This window comes from Heloderma suspectum, chromosome 1 (genome assembly GCF_057233095.1).
Source record: "Heloderma suspectum isolate Gila_16-S chromosome 1, 16-S_ref, whole genome shotgun sequence".
NCBI lineage: Eukaryota > Metazoa > Chordata > Lepidosauria > Squamata > Helodermatidae > Heloderma > Heloderma suspectum.
In genome coordinates, this window is record NC_139458.1 from 15,663,508 (window position 1) to 15,685,469 (window position 21,962).

At 46.2% G+C, this 21,962-nt stretch overlaps 1 protein-coding gene across 1 annotated transcript in view; it reads left to right on the plus strand.

The window, feature by feature from the left end:
- Window positions 1-21,962, plus strand: part of SYNE2 (spectrin repeat containing nuclear envelope protein 2) — a 333,613-nt gene that overhangs the window by 234,253 nt on the left and 77,398 nt on the right. The window contains exons 76-83 of the mRNA XM_084836884.1: window positions 2,138-2,311; window positions 4,924-5,055; window positions 8,541-8,737; window positions 9,972-10,104; window positions 12,550-12,732; window positions 14,659-14,805; window positions 16,505-16,681; window positions 18,407-18,562. Coding sequence (XP_084693010.1) covers window positions 2,138-2,311; window positions 4,924-5,055; window positions 8,541-8,737; window positions 9,972-10,104; window positions 12,550-12,732; window positions 14,659-14,805; window positions 16,505-16,681; window positions 18,407-18,562 — 1,299 coding nt within the window. The remainder of the gene's footprint in view (window positions 1-2,137; window positions 2,312-4,923; window positions 5,056-8,540; window positions 8,738-9,971; window positions 10,105-12,549; window positions 12,733-14,658; window positions 14,806-16,504; window positions 16,682-18,406; window positions 18,563-21,962) is intronic.

Here is a 21,962-nt window from a genome sequence, read left to right on the forward strand (position 1 = left end):
CTACATGAGCTGTCATAGTATCACCTGATGCAGCATTCATATGGATGTAAAATGGCAGCTTACATTTAAACAACAAAATAAGTTCTTTTTCTGGAAGCACTACACCTGCATCCCAGGCCATGGCCTGACATAGCAACCCAACCAAACGTCAACAGGCATGCATCTGGTCAGCACCTCGATGGGAGATTGCCTGGGAACCCTTATGTACGCCACTCTGTGTTCCTCGGAAGAAAAGCAGGCTATAAATGGAACAAAACAAAACAAATAAATGTATATGAAGCCCTTGCTGTGCAGCAATAAAACAAAGGAGTAATTAGTATTTCATTTGTTTCAATCCACACACAAACACACATACACACACACTCAAGAGCTTTTAACATAATTTCATCACAAATGAGCAAAGGTATTTTGCAGAGAGAGGGGTGGGAGTGGGGTTGTTGCTGTTATGGATAATCATAAAATCCACCCAGTGCCATAATTACTTTGCCAGAAATAAAATGCAGCCCCACTAATGAAGATTAATGTTTACAAACTGCCCAGAAGAAAGACTGCATAAACATGAAATGATTCCTGCATAACTGTTTTGAATGTTAAGTGAAGAGAAGCAGTTAGTCACTTCAGTTTGCATCAGATGAAAATGGCTGTAATTTTGTCTCTTCAAAGTAGAAAATGCCTTCATGTGGACAGAATGTAAGAGGTAGAATGTTACATAGGGAAATGCCCCTTGTATAAGGCATGGAAGAGAAAAATGGCTTGCTCCAATTGTCAAATAATTAAATTTGGGTTTCAAAGGGGGCTGTGATTGCTAAGCAGTGATTTACTGCTATGTTTGCTCTGCATGCTCAGCAGATGGGAGGCAGATGGATGGATGGACAATGTTTTTATTAATAATGGGCAGACCACCCGCCCACTTTTGATTACTAGTTTCCTTGAAAAATTGGGAAATAACTTGGTTCCAAACCCAACTGCAAGTTAAATTAGACTGTGCCTCCAGTGAAACCATCGTAAGCACAACGGAGTCACATCCTTCCCCCAGAACCTCCCCCAGTCATCCAGATGTCATCCCCCTGCCAATGGGGATGGAAGCCTCCCCATGAGCCTCCAAGCATCCTCCCTCTCGCCTGCTTATAGGGATGGTGCTCCAGCAGCAGTGGGAGGTCTCTCCTCTTCCCCCCGTAGTGCCTGGATCAAAGCATGACTTGGGTTCCAGTAGCCCTGGAGAATCTGTCTAGGGAGAGCTTTGGAGGCTCACAGGTGGGCGGTAGGGAAAGTGGAAAGGGCTGAATTCTTCTCTGGCTGATGTTAAGATCTGAGCTGGAGAAGAATTCAGGAGTTGTAATGCACACCTCATATTTAAGTTGAGCATTATGAGTTGTCATGGCTCACATTCTGGACCAAGGAAGTACAAACTTTAGTTGTACACATATGCGAATTCGGCCTTCTTCATGGGCAAGAAATGTCTGAGGGCCGAGAAGGAGGACAAAAGATTGTACAAGGGAACATGCAAACACCCCTAAGACAAAGCCCCTTCTCCTTAGGGCAGCGGTCGGCAACTCGTGGCCCTCCAGATGTTTTGGCCTACAACTCCCATCAGCCCTAGCCAGCATACCAATGGCGAGGGATGGCGGGAGTTGTAGACCAAAACATCTGGAGGGCCACGAGTTGCTCATCCCTCCCTTAGGGACTGGAAAAGGGAATAGCATTTCCTTCCTCTCCTTCTCAGCAATGTGTTTGTGACATCATCAGCTCTTGCATCAATCCCCACACTCATCTCAGACGTAACTGCATGCCCAGCAACCAACACACCTGCACTAAGGAAACAGGCAAAGACTTCCATGCTTAACAAGCCTGAAAGTAATGGGTCAAGGATGAATGTTGGCATACATAAGTAACTAACAACCTCCACAGCTACTTCATATACATTTCCACCATCAGATGAAAATTTTGCCATTAAATATATATATATATATATTTTGCTTTTGGCAAAAGCTGAAAATAAATAAAGTGAACATGCTTACTTCTGAATGAAAAGCCCACAACAGGCACATGTTAGCAGAAGCAATGCATCTGTAAGAATTTTTTTTTTAATGTGAATTTAATTACCTATACTTCATGCTATTTTTCTTTTTGGATCCAGAGCTTTTTCCGTAATCTTAATACTCACATGCTGCTTGTGCAAATGTCTTCCCAAAAAGTGGCACCTTCTATATTACAAAAGAAAGAGAAGTTCTGGAATGAGCTGGTAGAAAAGATCAAATCATTGGAAGAGCGAGCTGTCCAGCATGGAGCCTGCTTAGAAAGACTGTTACAGGTAAGGAAATAAAATTAAACAGTGTAGAATGTAGGAATATGTCTGCAGCAATCACCTTCCATGGGATTTTTTTCTAGCAAATGCAAGTAACAAATATTGCAGCAAGGACTTTGTCCAACAAGGAGTTCATGGCTGAGAGGAAGAGATTAAAAGGTTCCTCTTACATTTTAGATGAACCACATTTTAGCATCTAACTAACTATGGTTAGTTAAAACAAGCCAGCTTCATAAACTATTATTTGAAGTTGGCTTGTTTAAAAAAAAAAAAAGTTAAGACTAACCGCAGTTTGTCTGAGTTCAGACAACATAGCAAGCTGTGGGTGATCTGAAAGGGAAGGAAAAGCTTCCAAACTCCTCCTCACAGCCACACTGGACTAGAAATCCCATCATCCGCAACCAGCATCGGCCAGGTTGGGGAAGGCTGGTTTACCATTACATCCAGATGAGAACAATGATTCTTAGTCCTATGAATGGGTCATTTGGGCAAACATTTTGAAAGACGGGATATCCACAAAAAGGATATTGTACAGCTGGAAAATGTGCAGAAAGGGGCAACCCAAATGATCAAGGGGTTGGAGCATCTTCCATAGGAAGAAAGGTTTAAATGTTTGGGGCTTTATAGTTTGGGGGGGGAAAAGTCAACCTGGTGTGGGGAACATTACAGATGTTTATAAAATTATGCATGGTGTGAAGAAAGTAGATAGAATTTTCTCTCTCCCATAATATTAGAACTCAGAATCCTCCCAAAGAGAGATTTGAGACAGACAAAATGAAAATACTTCTTCACGCTACACATAATTAATTTCTGGCATTTGCTACCATGCGATGTAGTGATGGAATCAGATGGATTCACTGAGGGTGAGTCTATCAATGCCTATTAGCCATGATACCTAAAGGAACACAGGAAACTGCCTTATACTGAGTCAGACCATTGCTACATCTAGCTCAGTGTGGTCTATACTGGCCAGCAATGGTTCTCCAAGGTTTGAGACAGGGGTCTTTCTCAGCTCTACCGGGAGTCGCCAGGGATTGAAACTGGGTCCTTTTGCATTCAAAACGTGTGTTCTACTGAGCTAAGGCTAAGGCCTTTCCCTGAAGTTTTCTGTCCAGGTATCAGGTTTCCTGATCCCCCCAGTGTACATGCTCAGGCAATCTGACACTGGGCACCCAAATCAGTGAGATTTCTTTATTGCTGGGAATCCCATGGCAAAAGTTTAATGGTTACACTCTTCAGAAATCATATAGCTGATGGTCAGTAGCTATAGGCTCTATGTAATTCCAGAACAGTCCAAAGCTAAGCACTACTACCGTGACTGAGATCCTCAGCATGGTTTCTCCGTTGCCATCTCCACAGTTCTGAACACAAGGGAAGGGACTCTGTGTTCCTGAGTACATAACCCAGACAATCCTTTCACGGGGCTCCAACCCCAGACATGGAAAGGGGATGATTCCTGGAATGAACCCATCAGGCAATCAGGGGATAACTTCTTGAAAGGCTTAACAACCCACACCCATAGAGACTCCAACTCTTAATCTTTTGTTGATACATGGTCAAGGTCCATCAGGATCAAGGGAAGGGCTTACCCACGCACGCAAGGAGTTCTAGGCCACTGCTTTCACATTGGCAACTCTGCACTGCATGAGTTCTGGCAGAGGGAAGTCCAAAAGTCATAGATCAAACCCAGCCTGCTGTACGCTGAGCTGACTACAAATACAAACACACAATCCACAGCAACAAGAGTTTAAGTCTATGAAAAGCCTCACAGTACTTTTCATGGCAATCCAATCCAAAGTTAACAATCCAAAGTTCCAGTCCATGTGCAGAGTGCCTCCAAAAGCTCAGACGATGACGGATCCAAACAGAGAAAGCTTCGGGCAATGAAGGCGAGATGTTCCTAGCAAAGGCTCTTGGCCTTTGCATCAGCTGAAAATGGAAGGTGTGATTGTAGGACACCCCCTCCAGATCCCTTGACAGACAAGGGCTTTTAGCCTTTCAGCAAGGCCCCTCTCTAAAACAGGGCATCACTGCTTAGGCCTCCAGCAGTGATGGTTCAACCCGGGTGACCCTTCTGCAAACCCCACCCCTCCTCTTTCAGGTTTTCACGGACAGCTTCTAGCCTCTCTGCCTGCCAAGGCCAGACCAGCAGGTGGACAGGGAGTTGGGTGACTCCCCCTGGCTCTGCTCTGAGAACACTGACAGAGATAGGCTCGCACAGACTCTGACATTCCTGAAACTGAATAGGCCCAAGCCCTTCTAGGCTACTTCTAATCAAATCCTGGCTATAACCTACAAGGTCCACTGCAGTACTGAAGCTGGGCCCTGACACCAGGTTCAGTGTGTCTCTGAATACTGTTCATTGGAGGTGGGGGCGAACAGGCTTCCCAGAAGCATCTGGCTGGACCCTGCTGGACACAGGATGCTGGACTAAGTAGACCATTGAACTGATGCAGCAGGGCTCTTCATATGGCCTTATAGTGGACTTGCCACCTTGTTCACATTCAGGGGAATATTCATGATGGAGCAATCAATCTCTTCCTATATACTGATTTACCCTGTAAATTCCATTGTGTCGCACACTCTTAAATTTGCATGTGCTCTGCTTCCTCTCTTAGGACTGGATAGAATTTGATGAGCGCTACATGCCTTTCTACCAAAAACTTGAGGCACTCTCATCCACTGTGCCTTCTGTGAGTTTGGTGGAAGAGACAGAAGAACGGTTAATGGAAAGAACTCAGCTCCTCCAGGTATTTACCTGTCCCTAGGATCTGTAACGCGCATTGTGCCTAATGTCATAACTGAACACACACTGTAACAATAACTAGTTAAACGGTGCTTCCAGTCCTTGAAATCAGAGTGATCCAAATTGCTGTAAAGTAAGGAATGTTCTGATGTAGATGCTCATTGGGATTTGAAGGTAGATGAGAAAAAAAGTAGGCCTCATGGGGTGGGGAGGTTGGGGTATCCATGGGGAAACCCAAAGGTTCACTAGCTAATGTGTTATGGACATACTCAATTACAGTGAACACAACCAGTATGTTCAGGGAGGTTCAAGTTCCAGATGTCCCACAGGAAAGTCGAGCGAAAGGGAATTCAACCATGGAGAGCATGGGCAATGTGCAGAAGCCTTTTCAAGAATGATGGGCATCTAGAATGGAGGGAGATGGATCCAAGGAAAGAAAAAGCCCTGAGCAGCATGGAGGTGGGGAACCAGCCAGGGAACATTTCCTGTTTCATCCTGAGCAAGCCAAAGGGGTCCAAACAGGGTGAGCAGCAGGAGAAGAAAATGGGAGAGATCAAATCCCCTCCCTTTAGCACTGTAGCCAACAAGGGACAATTGTTTTGTCACAATTAGAAGCACTTTGGTCACTAAACATGGTTTAATAATCATTGGATGATAAATAGAATTTGATTCACCCTGAAGGGAATTTTCCCACATATTAATAGGATGTGATTATCCTATAAAGGCGTTTTGGCCTGGTTTACTGCATTCATAAATCAGAGGTCAAAAGTTCCAGGTTTTGAAGAATTCTTTCTCATATAGATCCTGAGAATTCTTTCCCACCTAAGAAGCTATTTTAGCTTAAGTAAAATCTGCATAGCTGAAGTATATAGAGCAGCTGAGCAATGTGCCAGATGTTTCCTGTTTTCCCGTCCCTGATAAAGTTGCTGTTCTTGCAGCTAAGAAATGTCTGCTTGGTACCCAACAGGTTTTTTTGTAGACGTTGCAAAGTCTGTACTAATTTAGAAGATGTCATATGATAAGGAAAATCTTGAGTAATGCGATATGCTAATGTGGCCAAAAAGCTACAGTTGAACCTAAGGTATATAAGTGTATGCTTGTTAGAAGAAGGTTGTTGTTCCCACCTGTTGGCATTCAGCGTCGTGCACGAATAAAGGAGTGTTTAACTCAGCCTCGACCTCCAGCCTCATTCGTTATTGAGTGGAGAACCTGACAATTTGGTGTGAGAAGTGGGATGGCTGACGCTCCTGGGTGGCCTGCCTGTGAGCAGGGTTTCTGAATGCCAGTCAGCATGCATGTAAGAGGTAAGAGATCCTACTTGTAAAATCTCCTGGCGCTTCGGCACCCCGTGCACAGCAGGGCGGTAAGAGTCATTTCCCTTTTTAAAATATATTCTTTGGGAAATGGTTGAGTTATACACGTTTGGATTTCAGGGTTGACTATATCTGTTGTCTGGTTTTTGGCTTTCAAGCGTGTGTGTGAGTGTTTGTGCCCGGAAGACGAAACACTGCTGTGGCGAGCCCCACAAGGTTGTGACCTGCGGTATGTGGGCTGTTGCCCGGGTTGAAAGAGACTGACCTAGGCAGCAGTTCATCCGAGAACAGGCTCCTAAACCAGTGGAGTGCGGTGGTGTGTTTGACTGTGTGAAAGCCAGGTGGGTGTGCTTCTCTTTGACAATCCTAGTCTGATAGCTCAGTTGAGTTGACAGCTGTGGAGAACTAGGCTGGAACTGGAACTCTGCCATGGGGACCTCGCAATCAAAGAGATGGCCACTCGGTTTGCCGCTGGCACAAATGGTTAAAATATATAGTCAATGGGGGAAAATGCCGGCCAGATTAACTGTAAAGCACATGGTTTTCCTTTGTCATGTTTGGAATGGATTTACTTATGAAAACCCTACATTGCGATGGCCTGAAATAGGTTCTTTCGATTTGGCTAAGTTGAATTATCTTAAAGGATTTTTAGAGGACTCTAAGCCTAGGCAAATGGATTACTGGTATTTGTGGAGAGATGTGGCCGATAGACAAAAATTGGAAGGCCCATCGGCCAGTCAGGCTGCAAAGGTGAAAAAAATAGAACAACCGTTAAAAGACATGTCTGTACTTCAAAAACTGAGAGTGAAGCAAAGTGTCCAGATATGCCGCCTCAGACAAGCTCTGCTCCCCCTTATGTGCCCTTGTATCCATCTTTGCCTGACTGCTCCCCAGAGACTGAAGAAGATCTTCTTGATTTGTGGTCTCCTTCTGTCTGTTCACCCCCACTTCTTCCCCCTCCATTACCCGCAGTAGGACAGGCTCCGCCGAGAGCAGCTCCTACAAGCCCACCTGCAACTCCCACTACTCCCGCTACTCCCTCTCTCAGCTCTGCCACACTTTCCCCACCTGATCGGTCACCTTATCACCCCAGAAGAAAGCTGTCATCCTCATTTTCTTTCCCTGACCTATCTCCTGTTGCTGTGTGGGCAGCAAACGAACTTGAGAATCTGTCCCTATCACAATTAAAGAAACGTCTCTGTGAGAGCACCAGAAGAAGAGGATGGGTTGTAACTGGACTGACTGAAGACAAGGGGAAAACAAAAGCTGTTTTGTTTTGACAAGATCCCCAGGCAGGGCGTGGGCAGATGACAACAGTCCTCCTGGAGCCTAAGTGGTTCCCCCCTCCGCCACCTGCACCTGAAAGGGCAACTGCCTCGCTGTTTCCACTCCGCATGTTTCCAGGCCCCATTGGAGTGGGACCTCAGAGAGCTCATGTTCCCTGGAGTGCAACAGATTTAAATGGACTAAAGAATCTGCTGCCTTCACCTCGAACAAATCCCCAAAAGTTCCATGAGGAATTGGAATGTTTAGCCTCTGTGATCCCACTCAGCAAGATGTTGAGTGGTTTCTACGAGCAGCATTGCCAACCCATGAGGCTGCCCTCATTTTCCAGCAGGCTAGGAGAGGGACTGGGGATGAGCCTGCTCATCATGGAGCTAGATGGCCAGATCCACTTCCAGAAGTGCCTGAAACTTAATTAGAAGTACGGACATTGAGGCATAACCAGGAAGGCCTATTGAATGCAGTTCGTGAGATATTTCCAGCCAAGGCGGATTGGTGTAAAGCCCAAGCGTGTAAGCAGAAGTCAGGCGCTTCCTATTTCTTACTAAAATAAATGACAAATGTGAGACTAAAGGGAAACATAGAATAGTAGGGTTGGAAAGGGCCTATAAGACCATCGAGTCCAACCACCTGCTCAATGCAGGAATCCAAGTCAAAGCAGATGGCTGTCCAGCCTCGTCTTGAATGCCTCCGGTGTGGGAGAGCCCACCACCTCCCTGGGTAATTGGTTCCATTGTCATATTGCTGTAACAGTTAGGAAGTTTTTCCTGATGTTCAGCCAGAATCTGGCTTCCTGTAACTTGACCCCATGAGTCCATGTCCTGCAGATCAACGAATGGTTTATAGCTCTACCTCTCATTTTACATCACCTAATTTCTGTGCCCTTCCTTAGCAAATCAAACGGAACATTGAAGAAGAAGAGGTCAGGTATCATCAGATAGTGGAAGAAGGGAAGAATTTGATGGAGGTCGTGAACTGTCCTGAATTACAGAGCCAGGTTGGGAAGCTAGAAGAGCAGTGGGCCACTCTTTCCCAAAAGGTTGGCCATGAGCTACAGAGACTTGTGTCCTTGCTCAAACTCTTGTCCAGGTAGGTGTGCTACTTGCTACTTTCTTCAGTCTGTGGCAGCCGTCCCCAACCTGGTATCCACCAGCTGTGTTAGAATACAACTCCCGTCATCCCCAGGTGGCATGGCCATGATGGGAGTTGTAGTCCAAGTTGTCCAACACATCTGAAGGGTGTGTTGGATGGATGACCTTACAAGGATGGCCTTGTAGGCCCTTTCCAACCCTACTGTTCTATGATTCTATGGTTCCAGGTTGGGGAAAGCTGGTCTGGCGCTTTAGGGTTGGTTCTGAACCGAAGTAACATCCAAGGACTAGGGTGTGGCGTTTTATAACATTGTCCCCCAAATCCTTCATCAGTCACAACGGTCACATGGAAGATTGTCCAGCTGCCCAGGTAAAGACTGAAGAGACACCCCACCCACTAGGGACAAAAACATCTGGTGCTATTTGGTCATGGTTACTAAGCAATGTATTTGGAAGGGGAATATTTCCACCATGGCTGCTAGTTTTTAAAAGCTTTTATAGAGCAGCAGTTGGAGCAGCAGGCTGCAGCATCCAATACCAGATGGCAAGCTGGTGCCCTCCAGATGTTTTGGGCTACAACTCCCATAATCCCTTACCATTGGCCACAATAGCTAGGGTTTAGGGGAGCTGTAGCCCAAAACACCTGGAGAGCATTGGATTGCCTACCCCTGATGGAATGACTGGTGGAAGGACATTTCACATTATCATTGCCCTTGTGCAGGAATGGGGAACTTGTGACCCTCCAGGTGTTGTTGGAGTGTCTCTCCCATCAGCCACAGCCAGCATGGTCAATGGTAAGGGATGATGGAAGTTGTAATCAACTGGAGGCTGGTGGCTCCGATATCAGTGGTGTGGTGAATCCACTCCAGGTTTCAGTCAGAACTCTAAAGGTTCAGAACAGCTTTTGCACCTTAGATAGCTCCTTTAGAGTTCGGACTGGTTCGGACTGAAACCCGGAGCAGATTCACCATCCCACTGACATCGGAGCCACCAGCCTCCATTGTTGTAATCCAGCAACGTCGGGAGGCCTACAGGTTTCCCACCTCTGCCCTAGCATCTACATCGGTCACTGCTACCTTTAAAAAAACCCAACGTCCTACTATGTTTAATGTGCATTACCTTTCCCTGGTTGTAAGCGGCCTCGAGAGCCTGCTCTCAGGCAGAAAGGAGGGATCAAGGAGTCTATGGTGCCTTTAACTGATTCTAGTTCTGGCTTTCATTTGGTTCTGCAGCTGTAGCAGAGATTCAAAGGAGCTGGATAACTGGCTGGAGTCTGCTCGGCAGAGTGTCAATTACTGGAAGGAGCAGTCTCTTAATGCGTCCCAGGACCTGAACACTGTCAGGAACAATATACAGAGTTTACTTGTAAGTCAAACTGTGTTTTTGTGGCAGATACTAATTTACAAAAACACAACAACTGACTTGTAGAACTGACCAAAGTTCCATGTAGTCCAGTACGTTTTCTCCAGTAGTGGCTAACCAGGTAACCCCAGGAGAGCTCACAAGCCTGGCATTAGGAGAGATAGACTTCACCTGTTGCTTATTCCTAACATCTAGTACTGTGTGGTACACTGCCTCTGAACATGGGTTCCCTTTTAGGCTACCATGATGAATAGCTGTTAATAGACATGTTCTCAGTCTAATGCTGGTGTCTCCAATGTGGTGCCTGTGGGCATCAGTGTGTCTGTGAACACCTTTCTTGGTCCCATTAGGCTCCCTGCCCCTCCTGATTTTTATTTTATTTCTAAAGATTTAATTTTAAGAACCCTGGGATGCTGCGCAGCAAAGGGCTGCCCCTCCAGCACCATCTTTATTTGTGTTGAAAAGAGTGATTTTGTGTTTTGGAGCTTAGATCCTGCCTCTGTCTTGTACTTAGGTTCTTGGAGAAGATATGTTTCTTTAGTCTCACAAGTTTTGAGTGTTTTGCGACTAGCCTTGCCCACCATGGCAGCCATTGTATGAATGGTCAAGTCCCCCTGTGGCAGCCATTTTGCGAGAACACCCATGACACTCTCTCAAAATTCCAAATGTGCCCACTGCCCAAAAAAGGGCTGGGGATTCCTGAAATGCTTATTTTTAAACACCATTTTCAAAAACACAGTATCTTCCTTTTCCTACTACCATTCAATCACGTTGGGTCATCCTGAATGTTTTGTGTGATGTTCTAAGGATCTCCAACAAGGCCCTGGTCCCTAGAGGTTATTGGGTAAGTCACTTAGCCTGTTCACTGAGTCCAGATTTCAGAGTCCTCAAATATAACCTGCTGCCTCCACCTACTGATTTACAGAGAGCAGTAGGAGTCTCCCTTTTATTATATTATTATTATTATTTATCTATTTATTACATGTATACCCCCCTTTTTCCTCCTTAAGGAACTTGAGGTGGCTTACATAATCCTCCTCCTCCATTTTATCCTCACAACAACAACCCTGTGAGGTGGGTCGGGCTGAGAGTCTGTGACTGGCTCAAAGTCACCCAGTGAGCTTCCATGTCCGAGTGGGGACTAGAACCCGGATCTCATGACTCCCAGTCCAGCACTCTCGCCACTACACCACACTGTCTCTGTTGTTGTTGTTGTTGTTTACATTTTATACCACCAAATAGCCAAAGCTCTCTGGGTGGTTTACAAAAGATTAAAACCTTTAAAATACAGTATAAAACTTACTATAAAAACAATTTACAAAACTATTTAAAACACTCAACAATAAAAATCCCAGGACCAGTTAAAAACTTTTCATATGCCATGAAATTCCTGGGAGTTGGGAAAAGACTTAACCTGGCACCAAAAGGATGACAATGTTGGCACCAGGTGGACCTCACTGGGGAGAGCATTCTGTAATCGGGGTGGGGGGGACACCACCAAGACGTCCCTCTCCCTCATTGCCTTCTTCCCAACCTTCCTTGTAGGAGGCACTTGGAATAGCCTCAGATTACTATTGTAGTGTGTGTGTATTGTAGTTTCATACCAGGCTCTGTGATACTTAGCTCTGTATATGTATATATTGGGCTCTGTGATTCAAAGCCAGTGTGAGGGGTGAGATACGTTATTCCGAGACTCCACCTAGACCAGAACACATTCATGAATTTAAATGTGTAAGTATATTTATTGTTGGAAAATAAGAGCCAGAACAAATAGTCATTTGATACAAATAATTTGATCCAAATAAGAAATAATAGTTTGTTTATTGAATAGATGTTTATACCGCTGTCCATGTTTAAAAATATCTCTAAGCAGTTTCTAGTTCTAATATCCTGACCTAACTGACTCCCCTCTTTAACAGCTATCCTAACCACCAACTTTTTACTTTAGCCTTCCTGCGCTCCTCATTCTCCCTCTCACTCTGATCTTTTACTCCCGCTTCTGACAACTTTCTCACCTGACACTCTACCTCCACCCACCATTCCATCACACTCCCCAGCTTGTCCATCATTCCTCCGCTCATACTTCTGCTACACTGTGTATCAATCAAATGTGCATCCTGCTGTTCTTGCAAAGAGTTCATGGTAGCTTAAATAGGTTTTCCCATTTTACCTGCACGACAGGACTGGCTGAAAGTCACCTTCATAGCTAAGTAGAATTTGAACCTGGATCTCCCCAGTCCAATTCCAGCACTCTGTCCACCACACCACAGTGGTGCTTAGTTTATTCTAGCGTTCTGCAAGACAAAGGGGGAATAATTTATCTCCATTAACCGTATGTTATGATGCAATGTAGCCAACCCACTGCCCTCCAGCAACAGCTCTATTTTTTTTTAACAATCCATAATAATTTTTTCCTTTAAAGTTGTGCCTTTCCCTTCTACTCTTTAGGGATTCTATAAAGAAGTTGATGACAAATCTTCTTTAAAATCATCCGTCATAAGCACTGGCAATCAGCTCTTGCTTATTAAAGCATCTGATGGCGCGATGCTGCGGTCGTGTTTGACGGAGTATGAGCAGAAATGGGCCGACCTGATCACTCAGTTGCCGAGCATCCAAGAGAAGTTTCACCAGGTAAAAAGCTGATCAAGGGCCAAACCACCAGACCTGAACTATCTCAGTAGGCTACTGCAGTTATTCATTGTGAAGTGCTGTATTATGCAGCTCAGTCATTTCTATATTCAAAGGCTTCTTAGCTATCCATCTTACCTAAGCAAAATCCATGAGATTGAGGTATTAAATACTACTGTTATTGCAGCCTCCTTAACCTTCTGTATGTGTCACTGATTGCAAGCATTTATATAAAAGTCAAGGATGCCATCCAGCATATTAGGTAAGGGAGCAATCCTATCTAGATAGGTGGCCACCTCCGAACTCAGAGGCAACTGCCTATCCAAAGCAGGGCAGGAGAAGCACAGAGGGGATTGTTCCCTCTGCGCTTCTCCTGCCCTGCTTTTTTGGCTAGTCAACCGATTGCAGCTATCTAGCTGCAGGAGGGCAGAGCAGGGAAGGAGGCTGCTGTACGACACGTTGGATGCATCGTACAGGCAGTTCCGCCCTCCTCAGCCCAGAACGCCCCCAGCCACGCCCCTTTCCGGCCGCTCCACGCTCCTCTTGCAAGCACGGAGGACGGGGCTGTTCCTCGCTGCCTTGGAGGCAGCGTGGAAGTGGGGGGAGGTTGGTTCTCTGGGAACCAACCTCGGAGCTCTGTCTCCGAGGTCGTTTCCCGGAAAACAACATATCCTATGGCCTAATATCTGTCCTTCAGCTTTGACTTGCAGTAGTAACCTTGTCCCAGAAGTTAAACATGCTTCTTCCTCCCTGCCCCTGTACCAACTCGTACATTTGTAAAGTTTGTGCCTCTTTCTACATTTGCAAGCATTAGAGATCATTCCCTTAGAACAGGGCTAGGCCATCTGAAAGGCTGTGTCTACACCACAGTCAGAAAGAGGGCTTCTCCACACAGCAGAAAAGCGATGAACAAGTAAATGCAATCTGCAACAGGAACTGATTTCACAGAACTGGTTTCAAAGTTATTCCTTTCCCACAGGGGAACCTGCGGACTCTGGTTCTGCAAGGCGGGTAGGGGTGGTGGTGAAGGACTGAGAATAGAATTCTCAGCATCCTCACCAAATTACAGTTCCCAGGATCCTTTGGGAGAATCCACTAAAGTCAAATTGATGTACGTTCGCTGTTGGGTTGTTTGTTTATTTAATACCTCGATATGCCCGAAGATATAGCTCATATAGCTGTATTTAAGTTTGTCTACATGGGCACATTTTTGCCGGTTAATTTAACATTGGCTTCATGGCACCGTGTTTTCCCAGCGTACATCTTCCCTGAGTTTCCACATACGAAGTACCCATGGTGACATCCTTTTTTGACTTCCTTGCATGTCATAGGGATGATTGCAGGAGCCTTATAATCCATACAGTCTCAGTTTTTCACTGAGGTTGTGTCTGAACAGGACATTTTAGGTGGTTCAGATAAACATTTAACTCTCACACTGTTCTGGTTCAGTAAATGCTAGTCCTCCACCTTGTACAATAAAGACACACACATACACACCCACAGAAAATAAGCTTTAGAGAGAAGGCTGGGCTATAATCCTTCTCCCTGAAATGCTAGATTTCTCCAAACAGGGAATTTATTTACCTACCTACCTACCTACCTGTATGGAGAAGCATTCAGTCGTGTGAGTCCCCACCTGCAGCTTGGAACAGTACAATCAAGAAGCAGGTTTATGTCCTCATCTGCTGCTTCTGAGAAGTAGGCCTCAGTTCCCCTCCCTCTTTACGTTCGCAAATGCGTGTATGTGTATGCCTGTGCTTTCTTCTCTCTCCAACCCTTCCTTTTGTAAGTAGACCTTGCTATCTCAAACAAACTTGTTTGGTTTTGTCTGAGGTTTTCCAGAGGGCATTCTGCAGCTTAAGAATACAATTGTTTATAACCTGTTTTTTTAAAAAGCGCAGATAGAATAATTTCATACTTCCTTACCAGCTTCTGATGGCAAAGCTGCCATCTCATGAGGCCATCACAGAATTAACTGCCTGGATGAACTGTGTTGACCAGCAAAGAAGAAATGAGGCTGCTGTTAATTTGCAGAGTCCTGCAAGCCAAGTGAAAGGCCTCCTTAAAAAGTACAAGGTGAGCAGAACACCAGAAGAACAAGACTTTTAGAAACTGATTCACTACCACTTTGGCAGGCAAGAATGCGAGATTCTGAATAAGGAATCATGATGAAGGAACATCTGCCTGATGTGGCTTGTTTCAGTCACCCCAAATTCCCCCAGGCATATTTTGCTGTATGCCTGCGGGAAATGGTGCCTTACATCACAAATAAGGGCCAATGTACACATGTGTCCCACTTGGGGTGGTCACTGTTGTTCTCTCTGTGGCATCTTCCTCTTCTCCCCTTTTGCATTATCCCACCTGTCCCCCTAGGCAGCAAGTAGCAGGGAGCTGCCTGCCAGTCAACTGCTTTCAGGTATGAGGTCGGTTGTAGGTATGTGCCAGAAGCTGTGTGGACTGTCCATGTGGGGTTCCATTCCAGGCTTATTTTGGGGCACCAGGTACCTCTCTTACCTACTTTCATTTCTGAGAATCATCCACAAGACAGTGGCGGCGGGTGGCTCGTGCTTTTTTAAAATTATCATTTAAAGCATTTTTTCCCTGAAAAAGACTCCCAAGAGTGGCCGCAGCTTACAAACTAAACAGCACGGCACAAGAGGAAAAGGGTTTGGGTGGGAGGAGGAAAAACGCAAATGCAGGCACTAGTTCTCAGTTACTGAGGTCTCATAAGTGTTCTTTGTGGCAGTGGGGAGGGAAGCAAGCTCCCTGCAGCTGCTCCTTGTCCGGCCGATGGATAGGGTCAGGCTGACCATGATCTTCCTCGGGGGCAGAAGACGCAACCTCCCAGGTGCTATTGCTCCCCTGGCAGATGGCAGAGGCCAGAGTGTGCCGCCCTTCTGCTCTGCAGCTCTAGGGCTGATGGAGGCCTGTACAAACTGCATCACAGTGCCATCGTGGGATTGTGCAGTTCAGTGGAGGCTGGTGGCCCCAATGTCAGTGGAGCAGTGAATCCGCTCCGGGTTTCAGTCAGAACTCTAAAGGAGCTATGCAAGGTGCTTCTGCATTGGGGCCACCAGCCTCCACTGGTGCAATTCTTCATAAATGTAGTCGCACCAGCTCTCAACTGCATCCTTAGGAACACAGGAAGCTGCCTTATACTGATTCAGATGGTTAGTCCATCCAGCTCACTGCTGGCCACACTGACTGGCAGTGACTCTCCAGGGTTTCAGGCAGGATTTTTCCCCAGCCCTACATGGAGATGCCAGGGACTGAACCTGGGACCTTTGGCATGCAAAGCACAGGCTCCGCCACTGAACGGGAGCCCTTCCATCTGCTACTCCCACTTTTTGTCCACAAATGCTTACACATTAGTTCTTCCCACGTACTTCACAGACTCCATACAAGGCTTTTCTAACGTCCACCAGCTGTGGATACACTTGGTAGCAACAGCGGCTCAGCAGAGTAGTCCTAAATAATAATAATAATAAAGCTAATAATAGCTAAGCTAATAATAAAAGAGCTTAGCGTTAATATGTAAAAGTCAGGGGAAAACGTTCTCATTAAGGTGCCTTTATGCGCTTGCAAATGCATTAACTCTGAGCCCACGTTCTATAACTATTAGCCCAGGCCCTGGCCAAACAGTCACAGAGATCATAGTTCTTCCATTAATGCTTTTCTGATTGCCAGGTAAATAAGTGGTAAATCAGTTAATGGTGTTTTCTGCATGGAAGATGGCTTTTCTTTTCTTTTAAATGGGCTGTATTTATTTTTCCAGGAATACCTGATGGAAATGAACTTCAAACAGTGGATAGTTGATTATGTCAACCAGTCGCTGCTACAGACGGTGACGTGCGATGTTGAAAGCAAGCGTTACGAGAGGATGGCATTCGCAGAGCTTCTCGGGGAAATGAATCTGAAGTGGCACCGGTTGCAGGGGGCTCTGAACGGAAAGGTTTGATCACCTTTACAGTTCTGTTGTCCAGAGTACAGCTTGGATCCATACTTGTGCTCTGCGGAGTTCTGCTTGCACGGGAAGGCAACTTTCACCAATCACTCCTTCCCCTGCAGCCCCCTCAAAATCTGATCCAGAAAGCTGGGGGGCTTGAGAGCAGCATGAGAGGTGGCACAGGCAGGGGTGAGAGGGCTGATGGGGAAACTGGTAAAAATTGCCTCCCTCCTGTCCTCCAGCAGGAAGCCTCTGCTGGATCTAGGCCCCTTCCGTGCACAAAAGGAATGTTTCCATTTGCGGAAGGTGCGCTCTGGATCCAGCCCTATGGATTTGTGTCCCTTTGGTTTTCATCCAGAGTTGCACTAGTGGAAGTCTGCTTGTTCAACAAGGCTTTCCCGCCCCTTCCTCCCCTCTTCCGTCTCCAGAAATACTGCTCCTGAGGGTCAGAGGACCCTCCAGAATAGTGTAGGATGGTGCACTAGGGTTGCAGTGGGAAGGGGTATGAGTTCAAATTGGGTGGATCTGCTCACGCAAGGTGCCGCCACCCAAATTTCCAATTTCCCTGGCATAATGCACCTTCCCTGCCCCTGCACTCAATCTTTGCTTGATCCCCTGCCCCCTGCACTCAATCTTTGCTTGACTTCCCTCTGGTTCCATCTGCGAGCCCTAATGCATGGGTGGGAAAACTCAGGGCCAGGGGCGAAATCCAGCCCTCTCCAGATGGCCTTGCCTCCTTCTCCTGGCCCCACCCCTTTCCCCCCAACCACGAACGGCTTGGTGGTTTTCCCGTTTTTGTGCAGTTTTTTTCTCCCATTCTAAAAGGTTGAAATGCCTCTCCTAAGGCTTGGTTATTGGCAGGAAGAGAGTGAAGCTAAAATATGCTAGCATTTTGGGCCCTGCCCCCTTTGCCTTTGGCTCCGCCCCCTTTTCCTTTGACCCCACCCACCACTGGAATGCAGCCCCCGAGAGCTTCTCTGAAATGAAGTTTGGCCCTCGGATTGAAAGAGGTTCCCTTCCCCTGTGCTAATGCCAACTCCAGTCTCAACCAACAATTTGCAGCCCTTTTTGTTTGAACTGTGTAACCATGAGAGCTAGAAACCAGGTTTAAAAAGCAGATCAGGACTCACTGAGACACTGATTTCAACGGGAGAGGCAGCAGATGTGCATCCGAAGCTCCTCCAGCCGCCATATCCCACCACTTCAGCAACTCAACACCATTCTTGGTTTGTTCCTGTCTCACCACCAGCACGCACCTTATGTCAGCCTTCCCCAACCTTTGCTGGCTGGAGGGTTCTGGGAGTTGTAGTCCAATACATCTGGAGGGCATCAGGTTGGAGAAGCTTGATGTGAGTGGTACTTGGAGCATTGTCAACTGGTAGGAATCAGTGTGGTGACGGCACAACTGCGAAACCTGCATTTTGAAGCTTCCTAATTTGCTGGCTTTCCGCACTCTCACTTTGGTACGTGCATCTCCGCTGGGAAGCGTGGGAAGTTGCTATCTGGATATGCCCTTAGGATTTCTTGTGTCGTACTGGATTCCAAATTCTCTGCTGCAACAATAACTTAAAACGTGAGGAATGATCCCCGTGCGTGTTGTAAAATAATGGGATGCGGTAGTGGGGGTGGATGGAGACGGCCTTCTTTCATGGACTTCACCCTGAACAGTATGTTTCAAAGCGCCTTTCTGTCCGATATGATTCCAATAACAATGACATTTCCACACCTCAGAAAAAAGAGTTGGAGTGCGTTTTGGAGTCGGTGGCTGAAAATGAAAGCCGAGCCCAGTCCTTGGGCAAGTGGCTGGAAGCTCAAAGCAGAAGGCTCAAACTAGTGGAGAAGCCGTTAAGTTCCATTCTTGCACAAGACACAGCAGGAGACTGCAATGTAAGCAGTCATTATTTGTCCATATTTTAAATTGCAGATTAATTGTGTTTTTTACGTATGACGTTTTTAATCCCTCCTTTCTTCCATGGAGCTCAGGGCAGTGTATGTAAGAAATACAGGTTTTAAAATACTAATTTTAATGACTATGTGCTACCTCCAGTGTCAGAGGCAGTGAGCCTATGTACACCAGTTGCAGGGGAACATGGGTGGGAGGGTGCTGTTGCACTCGTGTCCTGCTTGTGGGTTCCTGGTCAACAGCTGGTTGGCCACTGTGTGAACAGAATGCTGGACTAGTTGGACCCTTGGTCTGGTCCAGCATGGTTCTTCTTATGGTTCTTCTTATGTTCTTATGTGGTTTTCCCCCTGCCCATTTTATCATCACAACAACCCTGTGAGGTAGGTTAGGCTGAGATATTGACCGGCCCAAGCTCAGCCAGTGAGTTTCATGGCGGAGTGGCGATGCATATCCAGATCTCCCTCTTCCTAGTCTAACCTGTTGTTGTTGTTGCTGTTGATCAACATCTTCCTACCTTTTTTTAGTCACTGTAAAGAAAGTCAGAAAGAACACAGCCCTTCCACATAGGCTTACAAGCTAACAGACATGACACAAAAGGAAAAAGGGAGTGGGAGGGAAGAGGAAAACAAGCAAACTCAGCCACCATTTCTTTTCTTTTTTACATTTCTGTCCCACCTTTCTTCCATCATGGAACTCAAAGTGGCTACATGTGGTTCCCAGGTGGTCTCCCCTCCAAGTACTGGCCAGACCCAGACCTGCTTAGGCGGCTGCCTCCTGTGCCTTCAGACCAGGCCCGTATTTCCTACATACAGCTACGTAATTGTTATACTGACTGAATGGAATGGCTGCTGATGGAGGCAGTTCTGGGAGGAGGTAAATGGCAGTTGGTCCCAGTCAGGCTGGCAGAAGGGACTTCACAGCATCGTCACTCTAACCACACTGACTCTCAAAGTAAAATATATCCCCTCTAAAGCAGGACCTTTCTCTGTCTCCTCACATACCCCCCCCCCCATCTCTGTGTAGATTGCATATCATGGTATTGCGTTTGAATTGGGACCTGGAGGATTGTTCCACAAAAGGCTAAAGTGTAGAAGGAGGGCACTTTGAACTGATCCACCAGGTTAACGCTTCTTCTCAAAATAATAATGGCAAACCACATTTGCTATGACTTCCTTGCCTCCTTCTTCCTAGGTGCAGTATTTGGTTTATTAAATTGCCATGGTTACCCCCTCTCTCTTCTGTTGCAGAAGTAAGAAAGTAGTGGGTAGTTTTGCAGTGTTTGACTAAGCCCCGGGGCGTCTTCATTTTTTCTAGCCAGGGGACTGAGGGATTCATTCCAACTCTCTTAGTTAAGAAGCTTTGTCAATAAATAAAGGACAGATTGAAACTCTCTTAGTAAGCAGGTACACTCACTAGGGGAGAGAGGAAGGGGAAGAGAAAAGTTAAATAAAGCCAGGAAGATTTTTTCAAGATCATAGAAGAAAACTTTTTAAAAGAATGAGGGGGGGGGGGAGACTGATTTTTTGTGTTTAATTTTTTTTATCATGCATGTGTATGAACTGTGCTGTAAAATAAATTATTATCCAAAGTGTACCACATTTTACACAGAGAAATTTGGAAGACTGTGGCCTGTATCAATTATTCAAATTAAGCATGTTTGGAATGTGTGCTTAATTTGCATAATTAATGCTGCTGCTGCTTTTTATTAGAGGGGGGAGCAAAGAACCATACAAATGCCACCCCCTAACCAAATGCAAGTTTGCCAATAAAACTGTACACATCTGCTCTGACTTTGACTCCACATATATCGTATCACAATCCGAGAAGTTCTCCAGAGCTTTCCAAACACTTAGATGAGTTTCTGGTGCTGGACCCTGACGATTTTCTTTCTTTTTTTCATTTAAAATTCAACTTTCTTCCAAGGATCTCGAGGTGGCATATATGTTTCTCTTCCCCAGCCCTTTTATCATCAGAACAGGTTAGGGTAAAGTAGGTTAGGCTAAGATATGGGGCCGGTTTGCATGTCACAATAAGCCACGGTGGATTGGTTGGTTGTTCACTAACTCATGTTACTCCTGACAGACAGTCCGGTGCGCTGCAGCTTGCCATAGCTTGTTTCCCCCGTAGTCCTCCTGCCCACACCTGGCATGTATCCCTTGGGCCTTTGCGGCACAACCTCAGCAGCCTACTGTACTAATGAGTGCACACAAAAAAGGATACATAAAATCCATTTTATGAAAGGATACTTTAGGGGAGTATAGTTTATTTTGTTTATTTATTTATTAGATTTCTTAATCGCCCATCTGGCCGGTCACCCGGCCACTCTGGGCGACATACAACAGTGCAATTTAAAACAGTAAAATTACACATTAAAACATCGTCTAAAAGTACCCTAACCCACCCCAAATGCCTGCCTGAATAACCAAGTTTTCAATGCGTGGCGGAAGCTCATTAAAGAGGGGGCATGGCGGAGTTCCCTAGGGAGGGAGTTCCACAGAGTGGGGGCCACTACAGAGAAGGCTCTCTCCCTCATCTCACCAGCCTGGGACAGAGAGAAAGCCATCTGAGGCTGATCTTGTTGAGTGGCCTGTCTGGTGTTGCTGGAGGTGCTCCTTGAGATAGGCTGGGCCGGAACCGCATAAGGTTTTAAAGGTCAAAACTAACACCTTGAATTTGGCCCGGAAAACAACTGGTAACCAGTGCAACTCCTTCAGCACCAGAGTGATGTGATCACGCCAGCGGCTGCTTTTAATCAGGCGAGCCGCCGTATTCTGCACCAGCTGCAGCTTCCAAACCATCTTCAAGGGTAACCCCACGTAGAGCACATTACAGTAGTCTAGACAAGAGGAGACCAGGGCATGTACTACTGATGGGAGCAGATGGTTAAGAAGGTAGGAGCGCAGCCACTGTATCAGATGGAGTTGGTACAACGCTGTCCAGCTCACAGCTGACACCTGAGCCTCCATGGACAGCTGGGTGTCTAAAATGACCCCAGGCCTGCGGACCTGGTCTTTCAAGGGTAGCCGTACCCCATTCAACACCAGGTCAGCATCCCCCAACCTCCTCTTGTCTCCCACCAAAAGTACCTCTGTCTTGTCAGGGTTCAGCTTCAGCTTATTCCTCCACATCCAACCACTCACCTTCTCCAGACATTTGGACAGGAATTCTGCAGCCAACCCTGGTGAAGATTTGACTGAGAGGTAGAGCTGTGTGTCATCCGCATATTGATGACACCGCACCCGAAACCTCCTGATGATAGCCCCCAGTGGCTTCACATAGATGTTAAATAGCATCGGGGAGAGGATGGAACCCTGTGGCACCCCGCAAGTGAGCGGCCACGGGTCCGAAACTTCCTCTCCCAGTGCTATCCTCTGGTACCTGCCA